The sequence below is a fragment of the Galeopterus variegatus genome, unplaced genomic scaffold (assembly GCF_000696425.1).
Source record: "Galeopterus variegatus unplaced genomic scaffold, G_variegatus-3.0.2 Scaffold3009, whole genome shotgun sequence".
In the NCBI taxonomy this organism is placed as follows: Eukaryota; Metazoa; Chordata; class Mammalia; order Dermoptera; family Cynocephalidae; genus Galeopterus; species Galeopterus variegatus.
The window spans coordinates 219,776-242,624 of record NW_007729120.1 but is presented as its reverse complement, the minus strand read 5'-3'; the positions used below and the strand labels follow the sequence as shown (position 1 = coordinate 242,624).

Sequence of the window (22,849 nt, the reverse complement as noted above, 5' to 3'; positions counted from 1 at the left end):
CTTCAGCCACTTAAGCCCATCTATTTTTAGTTTAGCCTTAGCAGAACAGAAAAACAGGTGGTTGCCATAAAAATAAGTGCCTTTCCATCCATAGGCTAAGACACTGGTTTTCAAATGTGAGCATGTGGGGGAAGCATCTGGCGGCCTTGCTAACACTGAATGCTGGGCACCACCGTGGAGTTTCTGATTCTGGAGCTCTAGTGTGGGGCCAAAAGTTTGCATTTTTCAGCGGCTCCCTGATGCTGTTGCTGCTGCTCAGGGTTCCACGGTTTGCAGATGCTGATGGTTCTCTACTCTGGCTGCTCATCAGCATCACTGGGCTCCTTCAGAAACCCCAGTGCCTGGTTCCCAGCCAGAAGTGCTGATTTAACTGGGCTGAGGTGGGGCCTGGGCACTGGTATTTTTAAAAAATCTTCAGATGACCCTAATAATTCGCCAGGGTAAAAACCACTGGTCAAAGCAGAATAGTTTGCTTTATTTTTTATGAGGTTCTTCAACAGCTGTCTGGTAAGAATAAGGGGCAGAAGCAGTTTTAGAATTCTGCACTCCTGGATTTCATTCTTAGCTCTGCCCATGTTTTTTTTAGAAATTATATGGCTTTTATGGATCAGTGTTTTCACATTCTTGAAAAGGTTTTAGTCTTTTCCTTAGGCAAGTAGAAAGCAAAGCTTTAAAACATCATCACATTTGGGGCCGGCCCGGTGGCACACTGCTACAGTGCGCCGCTTGGGAGCGCGGCGGCGCTCCCGCCGAGGGTTTGGATCCCACAAACAGACTGGCCACTCACTGGCTGAGTGAGGTGCGGGCTCAACACCAAGGGTTGCGATCCCGTTGCCGGTCCCGGTCCGGTCCGGGCGCAACACTGAGGGTTGCGATCCGTTGCCAGTCACGATAAAAAGACAAAAAGGAAAAAAAAAAAAAAAAAACATCATCACATTTGGAATGAGGCTCTGGCGGAAGAGCCTCTAGAATTACTCACTAGTGAGAGGTTTCGTCAGGCGTGGCTCCTTCGGGAAGAGGGTGATGGTTGCTATAACATCATCACCCCTTAGATGGGTCAAGTGTTAGGCAGAGTTCAGGTGAGATATGCTGGGCCCAGCCAGGTCATGACATGAGCTGCCCACACAAGGGCTAGGATTCTTAACACCCCCAGCCCCTCATATGTTTGGCTTCAGGTTGGGGTAGCCCTTAAAAAGCAAATACAATGATCTGTATTTATCATCAGCTTTGAAATTACACTCTTGACATGGTCTGCTGTTTTGGGAGCGGGTACAGTTAAAATATTGGTACCCGATCCTGCTCACACCCAGACATCCAAAAACCATGATTCGATTCTTTGCCATAGCTATTATTCACAGATTTTCCCACTTGCCGCTCTGCCACTGTCAGAATTAAATTTTATGTAATCATCACAGTAGACCTGTGAGGTAGGGGCTGTAGTATCCTCATCTTTCACACTGGAGACTCAGAGATGTTTTATAACTTGCCCATGGTCACGCAGCTAGAAAGAGGCCGAGCTGGGATTTGAACGTGGGTGGGTTGACCACTCTGACCACACACAGCTTGTTCACCATGTCTAAAGTGGAGCTAATAACAGAGACCACCCTATAGGGTAAGGGTTTGATGAGATGGCACAAGTGACCCTGGGCACAGTGATGGCTTCACAGAAGTGCTGAGTAAGTGTAAGCCCGCATCATCCGTGTCTTCTACATTCAGGGCATTTCTGACCCGCTGGGCCATCCCGATCATGTCTCCCTGTAGCACCTTATATCACAACTCTTAGAACCAGTGTTGTCACCATCTCTGCTCCTCTTCCCTCCCCGTATACTGTGGAAACCTTGAGGGCAAGTACTGTCTTAACTTCTGTGTCCCCAGTGCCCAGCGCAGGACTAGCCACATTGTCCAAGCTTAATGGAGGTTTGTGCAGCCAGGGAATGAATGAGTGTGATGATGTAGCAGGAGGGCAGGGCATCCTCTTTGCTTATTTATTTCTTCTCATTGCAGATGTCAAGACCAGGAAGTGGAACTTTCTCTTGGAAGAGCACAATAAACTCAGTGAGCAGCCCACCTTGCTTGTTTTGTATCACGCTATTGTTAAGCTTTACTAATCTGCCTTAAATTTAATGTATTTGAAAAGAATCCCCTCCCTCTGCTGTGGTAACTTCAGATGCTTAAGAACAGGGCAGGTAAAGATGAAGATGTGCTGAGATGGTGGCTTTATGATGCAGATACAGGCCTCTTCTTCCATAAGGGTGAGGTGGTACTAGTAAAATTCCCAAGGCCTGGGAAACCTTCTGCCATCATAGAAGTGCTGGAAGCGGGGTACAGGTACCTTGGGAATCAGGGATGAGCTCGGATTGCTTAGCTTAGATGGAAGCTACCTTAGGTTACAATTCCCAAGGCCTGGGAAACCTTCTGCCATCATAGAAGTGCTGGAAGCGGGGTACAGGTACTTTGGGAATCAGGGATGAGCTCGGATTGCTTAGCTTAGATGGAAGCTACCTTAGGTTATCTCTAAGAAGGGTCTCAGTTTGCTTCTAGGAGAGTCTCACTGATTATGGACTTCATTAGGGACTGATTTCCATCAGATATAGATGTCGAGGCCAAGGGATTTAAACATTTAACAAGCACCTTAGAGATCAACCAAGGGAAGGGCATGTGTGTACAGATATCATAACTGCAAGAAGGAAGAGCCACTTCGGGCTTATCGATTTTCTTCTGTGTGTTCTGCTCAGATGGGATCAATTCTAATATGCCTGAGAAAGAGGGACGTGGCTGTATCTCAGCCTGTCCTGCAGTACTGGTCTCTCATCCGTCTTCCAAGCTGTAGCAGTTCTGCAGCTGGCACAACTTATGATCCTCCTGCTTGACCCCCTTGAGGGCTTGCTGAGCCCCCCAGACAGTGGGAGGTGTCACTTGTTGCATCAGGCCAGGAGAGATAGGATCCAGCCCTGGGAACTCTAGTCATTGGCCATCTTGCCCATCAGGCTAGGGCTTTAAGGAAGAGGGAAAATCATGGTTTTCCTTCCCTTTGTTTCCTTCTTTGTGACTTACTGTGGGACACTGGGCAGTTAATTCAACATTCTGGGCTCTATTTGTCCCTTTAGTAAAAATACAGGGTCTTTAATCGCAATCTGCCCTGCTGACATAGGAATTAAATATAAAAGAAGAGCTTTTGGTTGCTTGAGGAAAGACTTGCTGTAAACTACAAGGTTAAGTTTGAAGATGAGGTGGTCCTTACTCAGTACTTTTACGTGCTGGCTGAAGCAAAAAGAATGGCTGACATTGATCTGAGACTCTCTGGCTGCTGCTATTTGGAACTTGTGATTCAGAGGGCCAAAGCTGAATTTTTAATGAGAAGTAGGAGCCAGTTCTTTCCTCTCTATCAGGAAAGACATAAACATGTTAGCTATAAAAGCTTTGAGTTTTATGGAATGACGAAAAGCAAGATAGTAGCAGTAGCAGGTGAGTGTAATGTTGAGAAACTCACATAGCCTTACATAGTGGTTCTTAATCGTTCACGGACCATAGATTCCTTCAAATACCTGATGAAAAGGTGGATTCTTCACTCAGAAAAATGCACATAATGGCCACACATAAAATTTCACATTTGGTATTAATAATTCCATGGATCCTGAGTAAAGAATTCTAGCTTAGAGTTTTTACATGCTATCTCGTCATTACAATGTCTTGTAGAAGACTGATCTTCCCTATTTCATAGATTGGAAAAAGCTTGGGCCTAGAGAAAGGAAGTAGTTGCTTTCCTTATTGAGAGCATTGCAGGGTCATCATAAAGTCAGTGACAGAAATAAGACAAAAATTTCCCTCTGCGTTTGTAACCTGACCCATTATGAGACTTAGAAGCCAGCTCTGTGAACTAAGAAGCCAGGCAGGGAAGGCACTGCAGAATGTAACACCGTTTCCAATTTAGTTCTGATTTTACCATTAACCCCCTGTAAACCTGGGGAATTTGCACCTCTCTCCTCACCCCGAAGTCTCCTTCCTTGTGTAAAATGAGATAATTGACCCAGAGCTAGTGAACATGTGCACATAAAACTAATTAAGAAATGATGGTGAGACCTGAGTATTTGCATGCTCGTTGATGATGTGGTGAGAATTATTTTCTCTAGCAAGGTGAATCTAAGAGCTTTCCGCCCCTGTTTTTTCTAAGTGACTTGAGGTTTTTGCCCCCCAGTGAAATAGGCATGAGCCCTTTTGTTTTGCCCCGGCTGTCACAGTCCAGAAGCGTTCTCAACAAGCTTGTCCTGTCAGCTGCTATTTGAAAACATTAGCATCTCTCTGCTGTGTTACTGGTAGCGTTCTGCCAAAGAGCTATTTTACAGAAATGACTTCTAGATGACTCATGAAGCCAGACGGCACACACCTGTCATCTCCCAGCACCAGGGAAAGGACAATAGAGACTGTCATTTACAGGGAATGGTGGCTTTCTCAGAAAGATACTCGGTTGGCGGAACTAGCAGCATAGGATTTTGGAGACGGTAGTTGATAGGAGACAAAGTGGATGTCGGTTTTATTCCTCCTGAATGGATGAGAGAATATAATGCTTTCAAAGCACTGTGTTTCACACCAGCCTAATTATCAGCCCTTTCTCAGCTTTCATCAGGTATTTGAGTTCTGAAGATCATGAGGATTAAAATGAAAAAGCTTTCTGAATGCACTTGGAATGCTCAGTCTCCTGAAGTGTGCAGAAATCAGCATGCTCAGATTTAATTTGGAGGAATAAAATGTATTTTTGCACCAGTATGGACAGTCTATTTTATGTTAAAGCTGTCAACCTTACCTTATTTCCTGTCATGGTGATTCTGTTCATGGAAACTGTTTCCAGAAATAACCAGTACTTCTATTTAGTGAAGAACAGAAATGGATTTAAATTTATTGAAAACGCAAAGCAACTGGAAGTAGCAGTAGATGGCTCGGCCCTCCATATTTACATCAGTATATGCAATGGGACCCAATTGATGGTCGTGGCAAAAGATTTTTGGAATGCCTTGTGAGGATATTGAGAAAACATGATCACACATGACAGTATGGAATAGAGAACCAACCACCTTAGAATCTCAAATAATATTGGGTAGAAATGAAATATGCCCAGTTTCTTTTGGTTTCATTTACTGGATACCTGAGGGACAGTTAGCCCCTGGTGAGTTACTGTAACTCAGGGTGCCCTTAAAAAGGTAAAGGATAAAGAGCAACTGAAGATCAGTAAATAATGGTTACTCTTCTAATTAGGTTATTCAAAGGAAAATGATAAAAGGGAAGAAAATCTTGAAAGCTACAGCCCACCGCACAGCAGGCTGTGATTGGTAGTTTAATGATGATTCTACTACCAAGGATCTCTAGGTGTATTATCTTTTCTCTAACTTTTTAATTTTTAGCTCATCTCCCTCCACCCCCCAACAATTACATATTTTATTTATATCTCTGGTTTATTCTTCGGTTTTTCCTTTGAATAAAGGGTTTTTTTTCTCTTAATTTGAAAATCAGATGACACTAATTCTTTTAAAAAGCAAAATCAATGCAATATTTTACCTTCAATTCCATGTAGATCCCAAGTAATTTATCTTCCCCACTTTGGTTAGTGGCCCTGACTAGAAGAGATTTTTCCATCCACTTATAGAAGTCTAGCACCCGCATACTAGGAAGGAAAGTAAGTGCCGCTAAATATAAATGGAAAAAGTTCAAGTAATGGTCATTCTAAGTAATAGTTTAGTCTCTAAGCTTAGCAGGTATTAGTTAGCTTTTTTTGTAAAGGGCCAGTAGTAAATATTTTAGGCTTTGTAGGCCTTGTGTTCTCTGTCCCAACTGCTCAACTCTGCCAGTGTAGTGTGAAGGCAGCCATAGTCAATCCATAAATGAATGGCATGGCTGTGTTCCAGTAAAACTTTATTTAAAAAAACAACAGTTGGCCCACAGCCTTAGCTTGCTGACCCCTGCTTTAGAGAACAGGTAAGGAGCTATCAAGTCACCTCCAGACTAATGGATATTTTAGTTGCTTCACCACAGCGATCACTACTGTAAACCTCATGTCTCAAGGGGAGATATTTATTGTCTTATAAAAAGGGTCAAAAATGTACATTTTACCAGCTTATGGCATTTGCAGAGACTCTGCCTTTTGTCATTTTTTTTTCCCTTTTTTTATTGAATCATAATTGATTATACATATTTTGGGGGTTCAATGTTGACGGATGTCGATCAAATCAATATTATTAGCATATGTATATAATAAAAATTTGTACTTATTCTTTATGCCCCTTGTCCAATCTCTCTCATCCCCCTCTCCCTAGCCCCTCCCACCTCTGATAACCTTAGATTTCTTCTCTCCTTCTGAAAAAGTAACAGTTACTCTGTTGATTTGTTGCCTAGATGATATGCCAATGCTGAGAGAGGTGTGTTCAGGTCCCCCACTATTATCGTAGAGCAGATGCTTCTTCTATCATTCTGGAATGGGCTTTGTGGAGAGAGACATCCTCTTCTTTTCTTTGGTCTCTGCTGGTGACTCTCCTTGTGTCACTCGAGTGGCTGGCAGGCCATCTGCATGGTGATTGTGGCATCTAGCCACGTTTGCTGCAGTCGTACCTATTGTGGTGGGTGCAGTGGACTACCAATATGGAAGTGGTGATTTTGGCATGCTCCTTGCCTGGTTGCAGGAGGAGGGGTCAGTCCCCAGCTCAATGCCTCAGGACCCAGGGCAGGCCCTGTGGCAGCATGCCTGGTTGTGGGGGGAGGGGTTGGTTCCTGGCTCCATCTGTTTTTATATTATAAGATGTTGTTGTGGAGCAGTTGGGTGGGAGAAGGAGGAAGGAGGGGTGGGGTTGAGGCCGGCGGCACCCCCTCATTCCTGCAGGGGAGACCAGGGGGCTTCCAGTGGTAACTTGGTCATCACTGGGCTGGTGGCAGATGGGGGGGTGGTGCGGCTGAGGCCCCCAGCCCTACCCGCTCCCTGGCTGGGGGGCCCAGGGAACTTCCAGTCCTTCTAGGTTTTATACGTGTTCTTTGGGAAAGTGAGGCCTTTACTAGTTAACAGCAAACTTTGTCTCTGGTCTGTGGGTATTTTGTTTTTTCTTTCAGTTCTGTGTTGGATTATTTGTTGTTCTCACTACTTAAACTCTGCACTGGAATTAATTTGTTGTCCTTTGCTTATTTCTAAAATGGGGGAACTTCCTGTGGGGACTAGCACTTGAGCCCTGTGGTTCAGCTAAATTGCTGCTTTACTGCTGATTCCTTGGAGAAGGCTTTTTGTACAGCTCAGGTTTTAAAGGTTGACTCTGTAGGTACTTCTGGGTCTCGTGAGATCTGGTACACCTGGGTTTTATAGAAACTCTGGTCTGGACCTGAGTCTTTTCAGCAAACTGCTCCCCCTGCAGTTCTGTATTCCTGACCAGTCTCTACTGAGTGGGCCTGTGCTGACTGGAGGGCAGATCAGCCATCCTTGCTGTGTCCCAGTGTTACCCCATGGGCCCATCTCCCCCACTGCCTGTACTCCACACACTTTCCATGTGATGGGCCGTGTGCCAGTCCCTTGCATTGATTCACCGGCTTCTGAGTGGCACCTTTTTTTCAGTTGTGGGTCCACAGGCCCCCCACTGGGGGCCACCAAGGCCCTCTTCTCCCCTGCTGCCTCCAAGCAACGTCATATGAAGGACACGGCAGCAGCATTTACCAGCTCTTGCTCCGTGTGCTCACCAGGGCCAGACTTGAAGCAACCAGGGCTTGAAATGGTGGGAGCAGTCCTTTCTTTCTCTCATCATGGCTTCTCCCGCCTACATGCACTCCGTAGGTCTCTCCTCCTCTTCCCCTGAGCTCTAGCGGCTCCAGCTTAGCTGTCATTGCTTTTAAATAGTTGTAAATTGGTTGATTTGTGAGAGAGTGATGCTGGGGGCTGTCTATTCTGCCATCTTGATCAGAAGCTTCATCATTGTTTTTTTTTTTTTTTTTTTTTTTTGTCTTTTTGTCTTTTTCCGTGTCCGGCAACGGATCGCAACCCTCAGTGTTGCCCCCGCACCGGACCGGGGACCGGCAACGGGATCGCAACCCTCGGCGTTGCTCCCGCGCCTCGCTCAGCCAGTGAGCGGGAACCAGTCTGTATGTGGGATCCGAACCCTCGGGCGGGAGCGCCGCCGCGCTTCCCAAGCGGCGCACTTATCCAGTGCGCCACCGGGCCAGCCCATCATTGTTGTTTTTTAATAGCACTACTGTCCTACCAACCTTTCTTGGAAACACCTAACAGCTTCTCTGTACAGAGCACAATATTTCCTGCCTGTTGACGGTAGGTAACTTAGAGTTCTCTGCCTCCTCAAACATCAAAACTATCAAAAGAAAACAAGGAGAATGGAAACAAGACAAGATTTATTCCTTTTCAGACTTCCTTTTTTAGGTGTCTTTCTGGGATGACTTTTTAAGAAATTTATTTATCTGAATGGATATACTAAGAGAATTTGAAAAATTACTTTAGGTTAAAAAATATCAGACACGAAAACACTTTATAGTTCTTTCATTGTTTGCGTCATATAGCAAATCAGTTTTGCATTATTGCTTGCCTCTTGCAGAAGTTAAGAAATAGAGAGGGAAACCTAGTTGTCTAGGTTTATGTACTTTGCCTAGAACGCAAGTGTCAGCCCTGATTTTCTCTCAAGTTAACCTTTTTGAGAAGGTGGCATGTAGCAGAATTCTAGTTATTGAACGATGTATGCTGAAGCCCCTTCTCTTTCTCCTGATCTTTTGTGCATAAACACTCGTTCATACACCTCTGTTCTTCTTTCCAGTTGAAAGGGTGCGCAGCCTCCCGCAAGTTCAGCTGGATCCTCTGCCCAAGACCCTCACCCTGGCTTTCGCTTCTCAGCTCGAGAAGACGTCGCTCTGTCTCACAGCAGATGTCCCTGAGGCAGACCTTTCCGGAGTGGACCCCAAACTTGTGTTTAATCTGATGCCCTTTCAGAGAGCTGGAGTCAAGTAGGTTCTTGTTCTTCCTCTTGCTCTCTCTTGCTGGAATTTCATCATTAACCACCGACTGGGTTCAGATGCTTCCTCTCTTATGAACACTCATCTTCCACGGATGTCTAGAAGCATCTAGGCATTCAACAGCCAGGTGTGCTGTTACCAAAGCCTTATTGTAAACATTGATTTCAACTTCCACAAGTTAACCAGGACTGTGGGTTGCAGGTGTGCAGAAACTTAATTCAAAGTAGCCTAAGGAAAGGAGATTTTTCAGTGCATGTAATAGAAAATCCAGCGTCTCTAAAGATCTCATTAGGACTCTCTGTACCTCTCCCAGATCTGTTTTCTTCTTAGTTTGCTCTGTTCTCAGCCGGGTGCTCCTGCAGTGTGGCAGCTAGGGCTGCCAGGGGCTTCTAGCTGCGTTCCATCAGCCTAGCAACCCGGCAGGAGCACCTCTTCCCTGATGGGTCTGATACTGCGGTGGCTTAGGTTTGGTGCCAGCATTGGAGCCAGTCGCTGTGGTGTAGAGGCTTGGTCTTGTTGGTTATGCCGGTGATAGGCCCATCCATGGAGCCGGAGGGTAGTGCCTGCCCTGCCTGGGTTACTTGGACGGAGAGTGGGAGGTGGTGGTTCTCCAAAACAGTGTCAGGGTGCTCCTGTTTCAGAAAGAAGAAAGACAAATCAATTGTCCTGACCTGTCCTTTTTTCTGTAGTTTCTTGGGAGAAACAAAGTGGCAGGTATGAACTTGCTTTCTCTTGAAAATAGGGGAGTTCAAGGAAAGGAAGGAGGAGGTCTTGATAGTCTGTCCAGTGGTAGTAAGAATTAGAGCTGTCATTAGGCAGTGTGGTTGGAGACAGAGTTCCAAGAGAAGGAGCCTAAATGACCAATGGAACTGATGAACTGAGACAGCCTCCTGATGCCTCAGAAAACTTGGCTGCTGTCTCTGACGGGAGTTTGGTGTCTGTGCCTTCTGGGCACAGCTGCCCCTTACTACATTCCATGGTTGCAGTCCTCCCCTCTCTTCTTCCTTTCCCTTCCATCTCTCGTAGATAACACACTCTGCAAAAATTCATCTTGCTTTGCCATTTCAGTCCTTCAGCCATTGAGATGTCCTTTGTACCTTGTTATAACCACGCTCGGTGACTTTTTCCTTTGGTCTTTCTTCCTCTGGTTCCTTTATGAAAGCTGAGACAGAGTTTGCCCAGCCCCACCCTGTGGGCAACCCCTGTCTTCAGCATACCAGTTCTCCCCAGCTCTGTTGGAGATGCTTGGCCCTACACGGTGAATGCTCACCTTGCCAGTTCACGCTTCCCCGAGAGAGGCTGTGCATGAGGCCCCGAGAGCAGGTGTGCACATGACCACAGCAGCAGCAGCACTAGTAGTGGCATCAGAACCCGGCCAGCAGCTTTCATCCTTTTCTCCCACTATGGCTCTGAAGCTGCTGGTGGTGCCGGGAGCCTTTCTTTAGAACTCTCTAATGAAATCCAGATTTTAGCTTTCAACCTCAGAAGAGGTTTTGTATTGGGGGAGAAGGGCTGCCAATTCCATGTTTTTTGTTTTGTTTTTTTTTTAACGTAAGAACTACAGTTGAACATACCCTTAAATTTATGGAGCAACCTGTCTTAGAGATATCAGCTTCCTCCAAAATCTGAATGGTCTCTTTCAACAGATGAGTGAGTTCAGGCTCAGAATGACAGTCATTTGCTTAAAGACACTCAGCTCGCAAAAGTGAAATTGGGGCTTAAGTCCGTGTTTTCTGATTATGAATGTAGCATTTTTTTCCTATTATATCAGACTGCCCTGCAGAGGCTGACATTTAGTTGTGTTATTGTTTGTCTGTTATCCAGGCCTTTTCTTTGCTTTTTTTTTTTTTTGTCTTTTTTCGTGTCCGGCAACGGATCACAACCCTCAGTGTCGCGCCCGTACCAGACCAGGACCGGCAACAGGATCGCAACCCTCGGTGTCGCACCCACACCTCGCTCAGTCAGTGAGCGGGAACCGGTCTGTATGTGGGATCCAAACCCTCGGCGGGAGCGCCATCGCGCTCCCAAGCGGCACACTATAGCAGTGCGCCACCGGGCCAGCCCGTGCTTTGTTGAAATTTTTTGGCTACTTTGTTCCTTAGTTGGGCCACCTCAAAGTGGGGAAAAAGGAGAGAAGGTGAAATTCAGGGGGTCCCCATCGGCGGGAGCGCCATCGCGCTCCCAAGCGGCGCACTATAGCAGTGCGCCACCGGGCCAGCCCCTGCTTTGTTGAAATTTTTTGGCTACTTTGTTCCTTAGTTGGGCCACCTCAAAGTGGGGAAAAAGGAGAGAAGGTGAAATTCAGGGGGTCCCCATCTGCTATGAAAATGACCATATGGATCAAACCTTCTGGAAACTATAGATGGTACAGCAGAGGAGGCTGAAACAAAAGACACTCAAGGGTGTAGGACCCTCTGTGGATCTGGTGCCCAGGTGCAGCCTGTCCTCCCTGGCCACTGGTTTTGTAAGTCAGCAAGTGAGGTAAAAAATGAGTCTTCTCACACCCACCCTCCCCCTTCTGTTTGTTGATCCCAGAAGTGGCCCTGAAGATTACGTAGAGGTAGGTATGTGGAGAGAAGGCCAGGCTGCGGGACAGGTGAGGTGGCACACTGCTGGGCCGCTGCCACCCCAGTGCAGAGGTGTAGTGGCCAAGGTGGGAAGCTGCTTGGAGACAGAGAAGTGCCCCGACAGGACACCTGTTGTCGCCACACCTGCTGGGCCTTGGCATGTTGGCCTCTAGGCACCTGGAGTCTGCTGCTCAGTTTTCCTGCAGTTCAAATCTGATCATTCTCAAAAGACCAAGTGCGATTCAAAAGGTCAAGTGCAGCTTAAAACTCTCGTAGGCCATACCAACTGCTGATGAGAAGAGATTACATTTAGCATGCAAGAAGGAAAGAAAAAGCTATTCGACTGGCTTCTTACCAGATTTCTAAGCAGATGATCAGGTTTTCAGGAATGAGATGAAAGAGGACTGACCAGTGTTTGGAGCAGGAGGCCAGACATCTGGCACATGAGATCTTTTTACTTTTTTGCTGATCAATCATGGGACTTGAGCAAGTCATTTTTACTGTTTGTGTCTTATTATTTTCCTTTTTGTGGAATAGTAGTTATAACTGGAACATTTCCTTAGCTCTTAAGATGGTGCCAAGCGCTGTTTTAAGGACTTAACATATTAACTCTATTACTTTCTAGATCTTCCCCCTCCCCAACCGTCTTTTGACTACCATTCCACATTTTCCCTATTTTGGCTATCTTTTTATTCTGCCCCTAATTGGCTCCTGCTCTTTCCTCTTTGGGAGCTATCTTGTGAGCAGGGCCCACACTGGCTAGGGCATTAGGCTGCACCCAGCAGTGCTTATCCACTTGACGTGGTGGCAGATCAACTAGTGCCCCGGAAGATGTAACGTGCTGCTGTCCTGACCTCATCTGCTTTCAGTTTTGCCATAGCAAGAAGAGGCCGCCTGCTGCTTGCTGATGACATGGGCCTGGGGAAGACCATTCAAGCCATCTGTATAGCGGCCTTTTACCAGAAAGAGTGGCCACTCTTGGTCGTGGTACCGTCCTCTGTGCGCTTCACCTGGGAGCAGGTTAATTCTCTTTGTATTGTGATTTTAACAAAGAAGGTTTTCCTCAGTGTTAGAGTAGTAAAATAATGGTCTGGAGGCAGGGCCAGGGGATCTTTAAAGATCCGGTCTCAGGTAAAGGCAGGAAGAAAGATGAGATGGCCTCCTGAGGGCAAGCTGATGGTTTTCTGAATTAGAATCAGGTTATAACTTTAGCAAAGAAAGCTAAGGAGTTGCCAGCTCAGAGACTTAGGTCAGTTGTCAGCAGACATTTCCAGTACCTCTTGTGCCCTGCCAATAATACCTTTCATCTGCACCATACTCAATTTCCAAAATATTTTTACCTCTTCTATTTTCCTTAATTCTATCACGGACATGTGCATTAGACATAATACACAGTAACCCCATTTACAGGTGAGAAAACTGAATCTGTAAGAGGTTAAATGAAGCGCTGTGCTTCCTGCTAATGAGGAGCAGGGCGGGACCTTGGAGTCGCAGCTCTTGACTTCTCGGCTCTGTGACAGGCGGTGCAGGAAGGATGTTCACCGTCTGCCACATGCCCTATGGAGGAAGACTCTGACCTGAACACCGCATTATCACTCACCCTTGAGCTTTTTCTACCATAAAGCCAGGAATCAGAGTAGTTCTGTGAAATGAATAAAAGTCCTTGTATGAAAACTCAGTGAAGACACAAGACCTAGTTCATCGTCAGCAGCTTTTTCTGGTTTTATGCTCCTGCTGGTGGACTTGGGCCTCCCTCCAGCTCGGCTTCTTCCTGAGGCCTCCAGGAGCCGTTGTGGAGAAGACGCAGCTCTGCTTGCTGCTGGAAGTCTGATGCACAGATGTGTCATTCTAACCAAAGAAAAGGCAAAAAACGTAAAAAATGTGCATTGAAACAGTACCTCATTCTTTTCCTGTCCTTGTGATCTGAGTTCTGCCAATGCTGTAGAAAGGAATTATTCAGTACTTATTTTGTGTGTGTTAGATTCCCACAGCACCCTCAGAAATTCTAGAGAAGAGTCAGAAATCAGATGATTACAAGCGGGACCAAGCCTAGAGAAAAGGTCCGCAATCCCATTGTCGCAGCAGTGTCAGCCCAGGCGCTGACATGGGGGCACTCTGGTGGCCTTGCACAGGCTCCAGATACCAGTTTTAGCTAGAGATGGTAATATTTCTGGAGAGAGCAGGTGGCTTTGTAGAAAATGTTGACATAAATATTTTCATTGGCATCAACAAACACTTACGGTTTTCCTCCAATGTACCAGGCTAAGTCCTTTACAAAAGTTCTCTTAGGTAGAGTTGCACTCTTTCCCTGAAGAAACTTGCTGTCTAGTTAGAGATCACAGAGATGACACACACAGATACCACGAAGTGCTTGCTCATAAGAGAAGGGGTGTCCTGTTAGTGAAAAGCACAAGGGAAGGGGTGGGTAAGAGGAAGGTGGGGATGGTGGCTGCTTATAGCACAGGGATTACAGTGGATGAGGAGGGAGGGGAACCAAGTTTATTTTTTAGGAAACATTAAAATTGGTCCCCATTGGGAGAGTGCTGTTGAGGAGTCGGCTGGGGTCACAGCTGGCAGCTGCAGTACTAGATCACCATTTTTGTTTTGTTCTCTCCTGTCACACCCAGGCCTTTCTTCGGTGGCTGCCATCTCTGAGCCCAGACCGCATCAACGTCGTGGTGACCAGGAATGACTGCCTGACCGCTGGCTTGGTCAACATTGTCAGTTTTGACCTTCTTAGCAAGTTGGAAAAACAGCTAAAAACCCCTTTCAAAGTTGTCATCGTTGTAAGTGACTTGACAAAGTCTTTAAGTAAATTTATCGCTTTGGCAACTTTCTTAAAAGCTCCAAGAACTTTCATATGTGTAATCTCATTGAGCCTCTAGGTTTCCAGAATAGAAATCATAGTCTGTTTTGTCGGGAACTAGCATTTCATTCCTTTCAAATTGCTGTTTTCAGACCTAGCTGCATATTAGAATCTCCTGGGAAGCATTTTAAAAAACGTGATTTAATAGGTTTGTGCCAGGGGTTTCTAGGCCACCTGTTCCCCAGTGTGAGGTCACAGGTAGAGGCCAGCACATGGGCTCCAGACCACAGGGCTCCATAGATGCAAGGGTGTGCGTTTTCACCTGGGGTCATCTTGCCAGAATGGCTCAGACATACAGTTCGAGCAATTAATGTATCTTCTTTCAGCCAGTATGAAGACACCCCTCCCCCGCCAAAAGCACTTTTCACTGTAGTTATTTATTTAAAGAAGGCTTTACTGGAGTCCTGCTCCCAAATTTGACAGCACGTCTTTCAGTGACTGGCCTTCCTCTCATGCTTCACAAAGAAGGTCTAGACAGACTTGGTGCCTGGCCAGCTCTGTCAGCATTGAATGTATCAACATAGCTTCCCAGTACCAGCATCGTGGGAGCTTAGAGAAGGGAGGAGAAGACACGGTTTCTGACCTCAGGGGACCTATTATGTTTTAGACAGGAGACCCACACTGTGTTCTTAGCATCAGCAAACTTAAATGTTTCTGTTTCTTCAGTACTTTGTGGGTAATGAGCCTTTGGGGGAGTATTTCTGGTATGGTACAAATTCAAGTCTGGCTTTGAAAGAAATGTCAGCATACATATAAAGTGAAAACATTAAAAGAAGTATCCCAGGATGGTGATAGCTCCTGGGAAGAATAATGACTTCATTTCTCACCTGTTACCTTGTGTTAGGTACTTTATGTATAATCGCTGATCTTACCAGTGCCCCCTGAGCAGGCGTTAGCCTTCACCTTGCGAGTTATCCATTTCACAGCTGATGAAACTCACATGGAGAGCGGGCACATAATTTGCCAACAGGCATGAAGCTTGCAGGCTGGAGAATCGTTGATTAAAGCTGGGTTGCATCTGGCTTTAGTATTCCTGTTTTTCTGTTTCTGGCTCATTCTTCAACCTACTGTGTAATTTTTGGCAAGCCATACACCACCAGTGTTGATTTGTTCTCTACTTAAGTAAAAGCCCTGTCGCCTTCTGACTTCAAAATGATGGCTCTGAGATGTCACACGTCTTAGAAGAGGCTTTATGTACAAGCTATTCCTTGAGATTTGTTCCAGTTGTGCTACGTTTTTACCCACTGATCGAAAGGGTCCATTCCCACCATAACGTTTATACTTTCTGTGATTTCTCTCTATAAGCACCTTTTCTTGACAGCCAGGTGGACTCATTATGAAATAGTACAGATGTAACCTCGCTGGTTTCTGGGACTAGATAATAGCCACGACATGTGAGGCGTCCTCTCACACCCCCTCCATTGTGCTTTTGAGGCCCTTTTTATTCATCATGGCTGCAGTGGAACAGGGAATTTCTTATAGATCAGCTTCAGGGACAGAGCCAGGATCTCTGTGATATCCCCCAGTCACAAGGTGGCCGATACCAATGAGGGCTTACCAAGTGGCAGGACTGTCCTAGAGCTTTATGTGTGTTAGCCCATTTAAGACTTACAACCTGATACATTAAGAACTACTATAATACCCATTCTATAGATGGAGAAACTGGCACCATGTGAGGTCACGTAGTTGCTTAGAGTCACATAGCAAGGAATTTGAATGGTACCAAACTAGAAATATTCCCCCCAAATACCAAAAAAGTATAAGTTAATCATTTGGCTTTAGAAAATAGGACAAATTCTACGTTTGCGTTTGCACAGAGTGCAGAGTTGTAAATAATCCAACTCTGTATTCTAAGCATAACAGTCAGTCCCTTGAGGGCAGGAGTCACGTCTTCCCTTCCCATTCCTCAGTTCCCACAGTACTTTGTTCACTCGCTTTCAGTGACAGTACTGATGACATCATCTGGTCAGTGGTCGGTACGTCTGGTGTCCTTCCTGCACTGCGAGCCCCTGAGTTCAGGAATGGACCCCCAGAGCTTTGCACCAATGCAGGGCACGCAGTGGGTCTCCAGCGCACTACTTTGGTGGCACACTGAGGGGCCTGTCACAAAGCAGCAAACCACCTTTCAGTGGCTTGTCCATCCTGGCGGCCTCTGGGTAGGCAGGGCGGGCATTCACCAGCCTTACTTTATAGGTGGAAAACTGTGCCGAGATATGAAGCAACTTGCCCTGGTGTAGGAGAGAAGCTGCCATCAGAATCCTGGGTCCTTACCTGGGCCCACTGCTCCCACATGGCAGGGAAGTACCCACATGGCAGACGCCATGCCAGGGTCAACCTTAACTTAAGATGGGCTCTGTCTCTGTCCACTCAGGATTGGGCCTTGCTCACCTGCATGGCTGTTTCTTTTCAGGATGAATCTCACTTCCTCAAAAACAGTAGGACTGCCCGCTGTCGAGCATCTATGCCCCTCCTAAAGGTGAGTACTGCTGAGAACAGATGTCCAGCCTGAGCCCACTGGGCATCGAGATCCCATAGTGTTTTGCTGGGGCTTGCAGGGGGTCCCAGTGCAGAAGGGGCTGCGAGTCCAGGCCTCTGGGTGGCAGGCATGACTTAGCATTGCTTGAGAGCGTCTCTCCTTAGGGCCCTGGTGCCAGTTTTATTTTTCTTCCTAATATCCTGCTAAGGAACCAGTAGTCAGTGAAAATGAAGACCTATCGAGAATCACTGGCCAGTCAGGACTGAACTCCAGAATCTCCTCTGGCTTCTTGCTCGGATAAGGGAGAGCCTCCAGCAGCTTGTTCACTAAACGGCTCAGGAGAAACTGCCCATCTTCTAAGTCACTTGTAGTGGCAAAGCTGTCAAGGCGCTGGGAATGAAGGGAAATGAGTTACATACACTTAGAACTGGGCTAGAGCCTGTGGGTGTCAGCAAGATGCACTGGCAGAGCTGAGACACACTTTCTATGACTACCTTGAGCCTGTCTGGTTAACAGGAGGGCTAGTCATCCACATTCTCTTTTGTGGTGGCCTAAACTTGTCCCTGAGCACTTTGGCTGGTGTGAGTCCTGGCTTCAGAGCAGACGGGTGGGTATGTGCTGTAGCTTCAAGACTATCAAAATGTGTTCTGATATTCAGCATAGACTCCATGTTTCATCTGGCGCTCCCTTCAGTGTCTGTGTCCTGGCCTGGCCCCCCCACCCCTGACAGAGGGTAGTACCCCAAATTTCCTTCCATCTTTTTGGGGTGAGTTTTTTCCTAATATTGGGAGGAGGGGAGAGTACAAGTTAGAAATCTCTCACAGTTGCCTTTGGAGGAGTCCACTTGGGCTTGTGTAGACTGAGCAAACAGAAGTGCGTGGTTTTCCTGTGCTCGATTAAAGCAGCCTTTGTATTACACTGCGTGCAAAACCTGCAGCTTTTAGTGCTTAAAAGAAGCTTTAACTTTCTCTTAACTAGAGAAAACAAGTATGCTAAATGTTGGTGAAGCTTAGTGTTGGAAAATTAGCTGAATTTTACCATTTCTTTGCAAAACATACATAAGTGTCTATTCATTTCAAGTTTTTACTTTTTTAGGAATAACAGGTAGTTTGATACATCCTCCAAGGCAGGATTATATCATATGCTCCAGACCTAAAAATGAACGTCCTTTACTTAAAAAGCTTGATCCTCTGCTAATATTACCTATAAATATTTATATATCATTAGCCATTTATGGACACACTTAAACGGAATGTTTTTCTTAGGGTGGTGACCCTTCTTTTGGATGACTTTAATATATTTTTAGAAAAATTTTAATAGGCTTTGGTGCTGTGATTCCGATATTATGGCCATAACTAAAATTAAATCTGTATCCCTGATTATTTAGACAAGGGAAATTGCACAATAGATAGATTATATCATTAAAGTTATAATACGAAAGCTTTTTCGCACCTGCCGTGTTAATGTAGTCATTGCCTGGTTAGGCCAAGGTGAACTACATATTGGTTTCTGAAATATGTGCTTCTGAGCCAGACCTTTGGAAGCAGCATATATGTCTTTAATATCTTGGGTATATTTCAGAGTGTCACATTTAAAACAAACCTTTTAACTTCTGACTAGTATATATATAACATTTGCCATAGAACTTGGATGAATTAATATTTTAAAGTAGGAATCGTGAACATGGCCTGCTGTTTATGAGGTGTCTTGAAGCCACTCTCTTCTGTAACATTGACTTCACATAATGCTGAACTGTGGCAGAATTGGGGTGAAGTAGTAGAGTGGGGCATTTTATGCTGTTCTGTTAACCAAACCTTTCATTTCTCTCTGCTATACTTTCATCTAGATCAGAGTTTCTCAGCCTTGATACTATTTGACATTTGGGGCTGGAAGATTCTTTGATGTGGGGTGCTGTTCTGTGCATTGTAAGATATTTAGCAGCATCCCTGACCTCTACCCACTAGATGCCAGTAGTAACCTCCCCAGGGTGATAACCAAAATCGTCTCTAGCTGTTACCAAATGTCGCTCGGGCAATGAGGGGGAGACAAATCACTCCCCTACCCACATTGAGAACCACTGATGTAAATACTCTAAGGAAATGAATCTAAATGTTTTTGAAATAAGATATTTGGGAGGAAGTAAAGCATGTCTTTGAAAAGCCACATGAGGGCCTAATTTAATGCCACTAGATTGGTCCTCTAATATGTACATCTCCTATAATTATGTTCTGATAATTAATATCACAAGGTATTTTTAGCAAATGTACTTAATGAAGTAGATTGTATTGCACAGTCTGTGAGATAGCAGGGCCAGATCATGTCCAGAAAATGTGAGTTTTGTAAATGGCAACAGCAGTCATTATATAGAGGACATGTTGTTAGGTTGTAAGAAATAGGTGTCATTGTCTCGGAGAAATGTGACATCTTTTTTCCCCCGCAACACTATTTGCCTGGACTAGTGATACTAAGCAAGGTAGTTCTGTTTTTACATATAAATGTATGAAAGTAGGCAAGACAGAAAGCTATAAAGAACAAAGTTAAAATCAGCTTTAATTCCTCCAACAGAGGAAACCACTGTTAATTTTTATAACATGTCTGTTGTAGGGCAAGATCATCTGTTTGTTTTTTTTTTTAAAGATGACCGGTAAGGGGATCTTAACCCTTGACTTGGTGTTGTCGGCACCACGTTCTCCCAAGTGAGCTAACCGGCCATCCCTATATAGGGATCTGAACCCGTGGCCTTGGTGTTATCAGCACCACACTCTCCCAAGTGAGTCATGGGCCAGCCCCAAGATCATCATTTTTAAGGACTGTGGAGCATTCTGTTGTATGGGAACAGCCCATAATTTAACCCTTATGTCAGACACTCAGTTCTTTCCCTTTTCTGCTGTTATGAGTGATTCTGCAAGTGAACATCATCCATATATATGTACCTTGCATACTTATACTGTTAGGACAAGTTCCTACAATCACAATTGCTGGGTCAGTTTCCATTTTACCTTTTGGTAAAGGCCTGCGAAGCCCAATCTGGGCAGGTGTGACAATCTCCACTTCCATTCAGTCCATACCAGAGGCTCTTTTTCTCCACATGATTCCAACTCTGAGGATTATCAGTGCTCATTTGAACAATGAGGTATGTGTTTGGGTTTTTTGGTTTGTTTAGCTTAGTTGTATGTTGTTTGCATTGATTTTTTTTTTTATTGTTAAACTGGTATAATAACAAAATAAAATTTTTTTAAAGAGAAAAGGCCCCCAGAATTCCACCATCCTTTTCTAATAAATAACTGTTTCTCTTTTTCTATGAACAGAGTACTTTTTATATCTCTGTTGATTGGCTAGATGAAATATTGGCTAAAATGTATGAGCTTTTTTCATTTTTATAAAAGTAGTTTAAATAGATGATAAATTCAAATGGTTCAAAAGGATGGACAGTGAAAAATAAGTCTTTCTGCCACCTCTGGATCCCCAGTTCCTTGGTCTCTCTCCCCAAAGGCAACCGTAGTTAAAAGATTTTCAGGTTCATGTCTATAAAATAGCCTACAGCCACATAGGTATGAATGTGTGTGTTTCTTTTCACCCTCTGTACCGTGTTCTATATCCACTGTTTTACAACTACCTTTTTTCTTTTAATAACGTATCTTGAGAATCATTCCTCGTCATTCCGAATGACTACCTCATTCTTACAAATGCTGTTCTGTTGTATAAATTTACAAAAATATGTATCATCTGTTCCCTTTCAGCAGATTTGTAACCTGGCTTTGGCTGTTACATACTACACTGCAGTGACACCTTTTCATATGATGCAGAAATGGGGAGTAGAAAACTCAGTCCCTCTGTGTCTGAAGGAGATGGCTTTTTGCCTCTCTCAGGCTGGAGGGGAGAGTAGCGTCATCTGGTGGGTTCTGTTTCCTCTGGTGTGATGAAGTTACAGGAGAAGTCCCCTGTGGTCCATCCGTTCTGGTTTATTTCCTTAATTTTATTACAGAATCAGAATGAAAAAGGACATTATTGGAGTCTGATACTTAAGGTAAAATAGTCTATCTTTTCCAGAGTAAAAAAATCCACCTTAGTGTTTAATTTTAGTATGTGTGCTACATTAATAATACTTATACACAAGTGTTTTGCATGCCTTAAAGCTCAGAATAGAATAACTTTAATCAGCTATAATTATACCACTTGATGTATCTCATTGTAACATTTTGGTATTTTCGAATCAATACACTTGTAGTCACAGTCTTCTTTCTGTCTGTTCTTACCCGAGAACTGCCTTATATGTGGCATCAGAATTTCATTGATATCAGGGCAGCAATACTAGCTCAGCTTGAAAGCATTCTCGTTTTCATGCAAACCAGTTTAGTAAGGTCAGCACTGTTTAGACTTGCAATTGGAACTTTGTGTGTTTTTTTGGAACACAGGCTAAAATTGAGAAGGAACCATTTATAAGAAATATGCTCACCTAACCAGAGACTTGTAAAGGCCATCTTGTTAGGTATCACTGAGTGGTAGGTCGTCTTGTGCTGATATTTGGGGCAGCCTCTGGTCAACAGTGGCCATAATTATGTCCACTGTTAGGGCTTGGTTTGGTCTTGTTTGTCATGGGGAGCACTACTCAAGAGCAGAGCAAAGAATAGAACCTCAGTCTTCTTCCCAAACTCTAATCACTGGATTTCTCCTGAGTATTGAGCTTTTCTTCTTGTACTCACGCTTTAGAGGTACCTACCGGTGGTGACTCTTTCGTTGCTTCTTGGGCAGTGGCTGTGGTCTTGCACTTGTTCTTGGTCTGTGTACGTTTGGTCACTCGTCCTCAGCTATGCTTGCCACTGTCCCTTGCTTTTGCTTCTTCTGTAGCGACTTTTGAACTAATTAAAGCATAGATTCAATGTTACCTGTCTTCTCCATGTCCTGTTTCTAGATGGAATATATTGTGTAAACTTTATTTAGAGTACTGTCAGGACTTATACTAGGTGGAAGAATGAGACTAAGCTTTGAGGAGTGTGGTTTTTTCCCCCTAGTTTGGGGTCTTGGTGAAATATGTTATAGCCAATCAGAATAATTGAGCAAAGCAAGTTACTAGCTCAGGAAAAACCAAATAGAGAGAGATATAGCAGAAAGTGATGAAGAATTTCTGGGCTGCTTCTTGTATGAACTTAAAACAAGTTCAGTTCTTTTCTCTACAGTAGAATGTCCTCTTGGCTCCTGTTTTAAAATCTATGTGTAAGTTATCTACTTTGAATTACTACGTTGGATTCTCCTTGGCAAATTATATATACCAACTTGTCCTGCCACCAACCTATTCTGCAGGGTTTTCCTACCCCCAACCAACGAGGAAACTAAGCCAGTTTTTGAAGGTCATCTCCCACCCAACAGTGTCATGTGAATCACATCTTTCCAGCGCCAAACAGAAATTACTTTTTTCATTGCTCCATCGTAGGTTTCACGGGTGCCGCTTTCTTTCCTTCCCCAGGGGAGTTAACTGTAAAGTGTCCGATTTAGTGTTGATTGATGTCGTTTTATGCATTTATATTTTCCTAGATTGGAAGTTCTCAGAGGTGGAGGGTGACACTTAAATCGTTTGCAGCTGGGCATGGATTAAAGGCCTTCAAGATGACAGTGGATGATAGTACAAATATGTTGGGGCTGAGCAGGGAGCAGCCTAAATCATTCCATAGCAGAGGAGATGCCTTTCTAGTTTCTTTTCAAAGCTGGCCTTTTTCTTTTTCCATAATGCTGCTTCTGCTGTTATTTAACACCCACAGATGTCTGTTTGCAGAGCTACCTTCACTCTCTAGTCTGGGAAGTGCAGGGAGAACTGACTCAGTATTAACTACATCCTATAAATATCTGTATTAGTCCATTTGTTGCTTATAACAAAATACCTGAAACTGGGTGATTTATAAAGAAAAATGAAATTTATTCCTTACAGTTTCTGAGGCTGGGAAGTCCAAAGTCCATCTGGTGGTG

At 44.6% G+C, this 22,849-nt stretch overlaps 1 protein-coding gene across 2 annotated transcripts in view; it reads left to right on the top strand.

Annotated features, from left to right (window-relative positions):
- The window catches only part of SMARCAL1 (SWI/SNF related, matrix associated, actin dependent regulator of chromatin, subfamily a-like 1), a 58,872-nt gene that overhangs the window by 8,428 nt on the left and 27,595 nt on the right, over positions 1–22,849 (top strand). For both annotated transcript variants that reach the window (XM_008583708.1, XM_008583709.1), the window contains exons 5-9: positions 2,005–2,055; positions 8,784–8,970; positions 12,416–12,566; positions 14,174–14,332; positions 16,823–16,888. In XM_008583708.1, the coding sequence (XP_008581930.1) occupies positions 2,005–2,055; positions 8,784–8,970; positions 12,416–12,566; positions 14,174–14,332; positions 16,823–16,888 (614 nt within the window). The remainder of the gene's footprint in view (positions 1–2,004; positions 2,056–8,783; positions 8,971–12,415; positions 12,567–14,173; positions 14,333–16,822; positions 16,889–22,849) is intronic.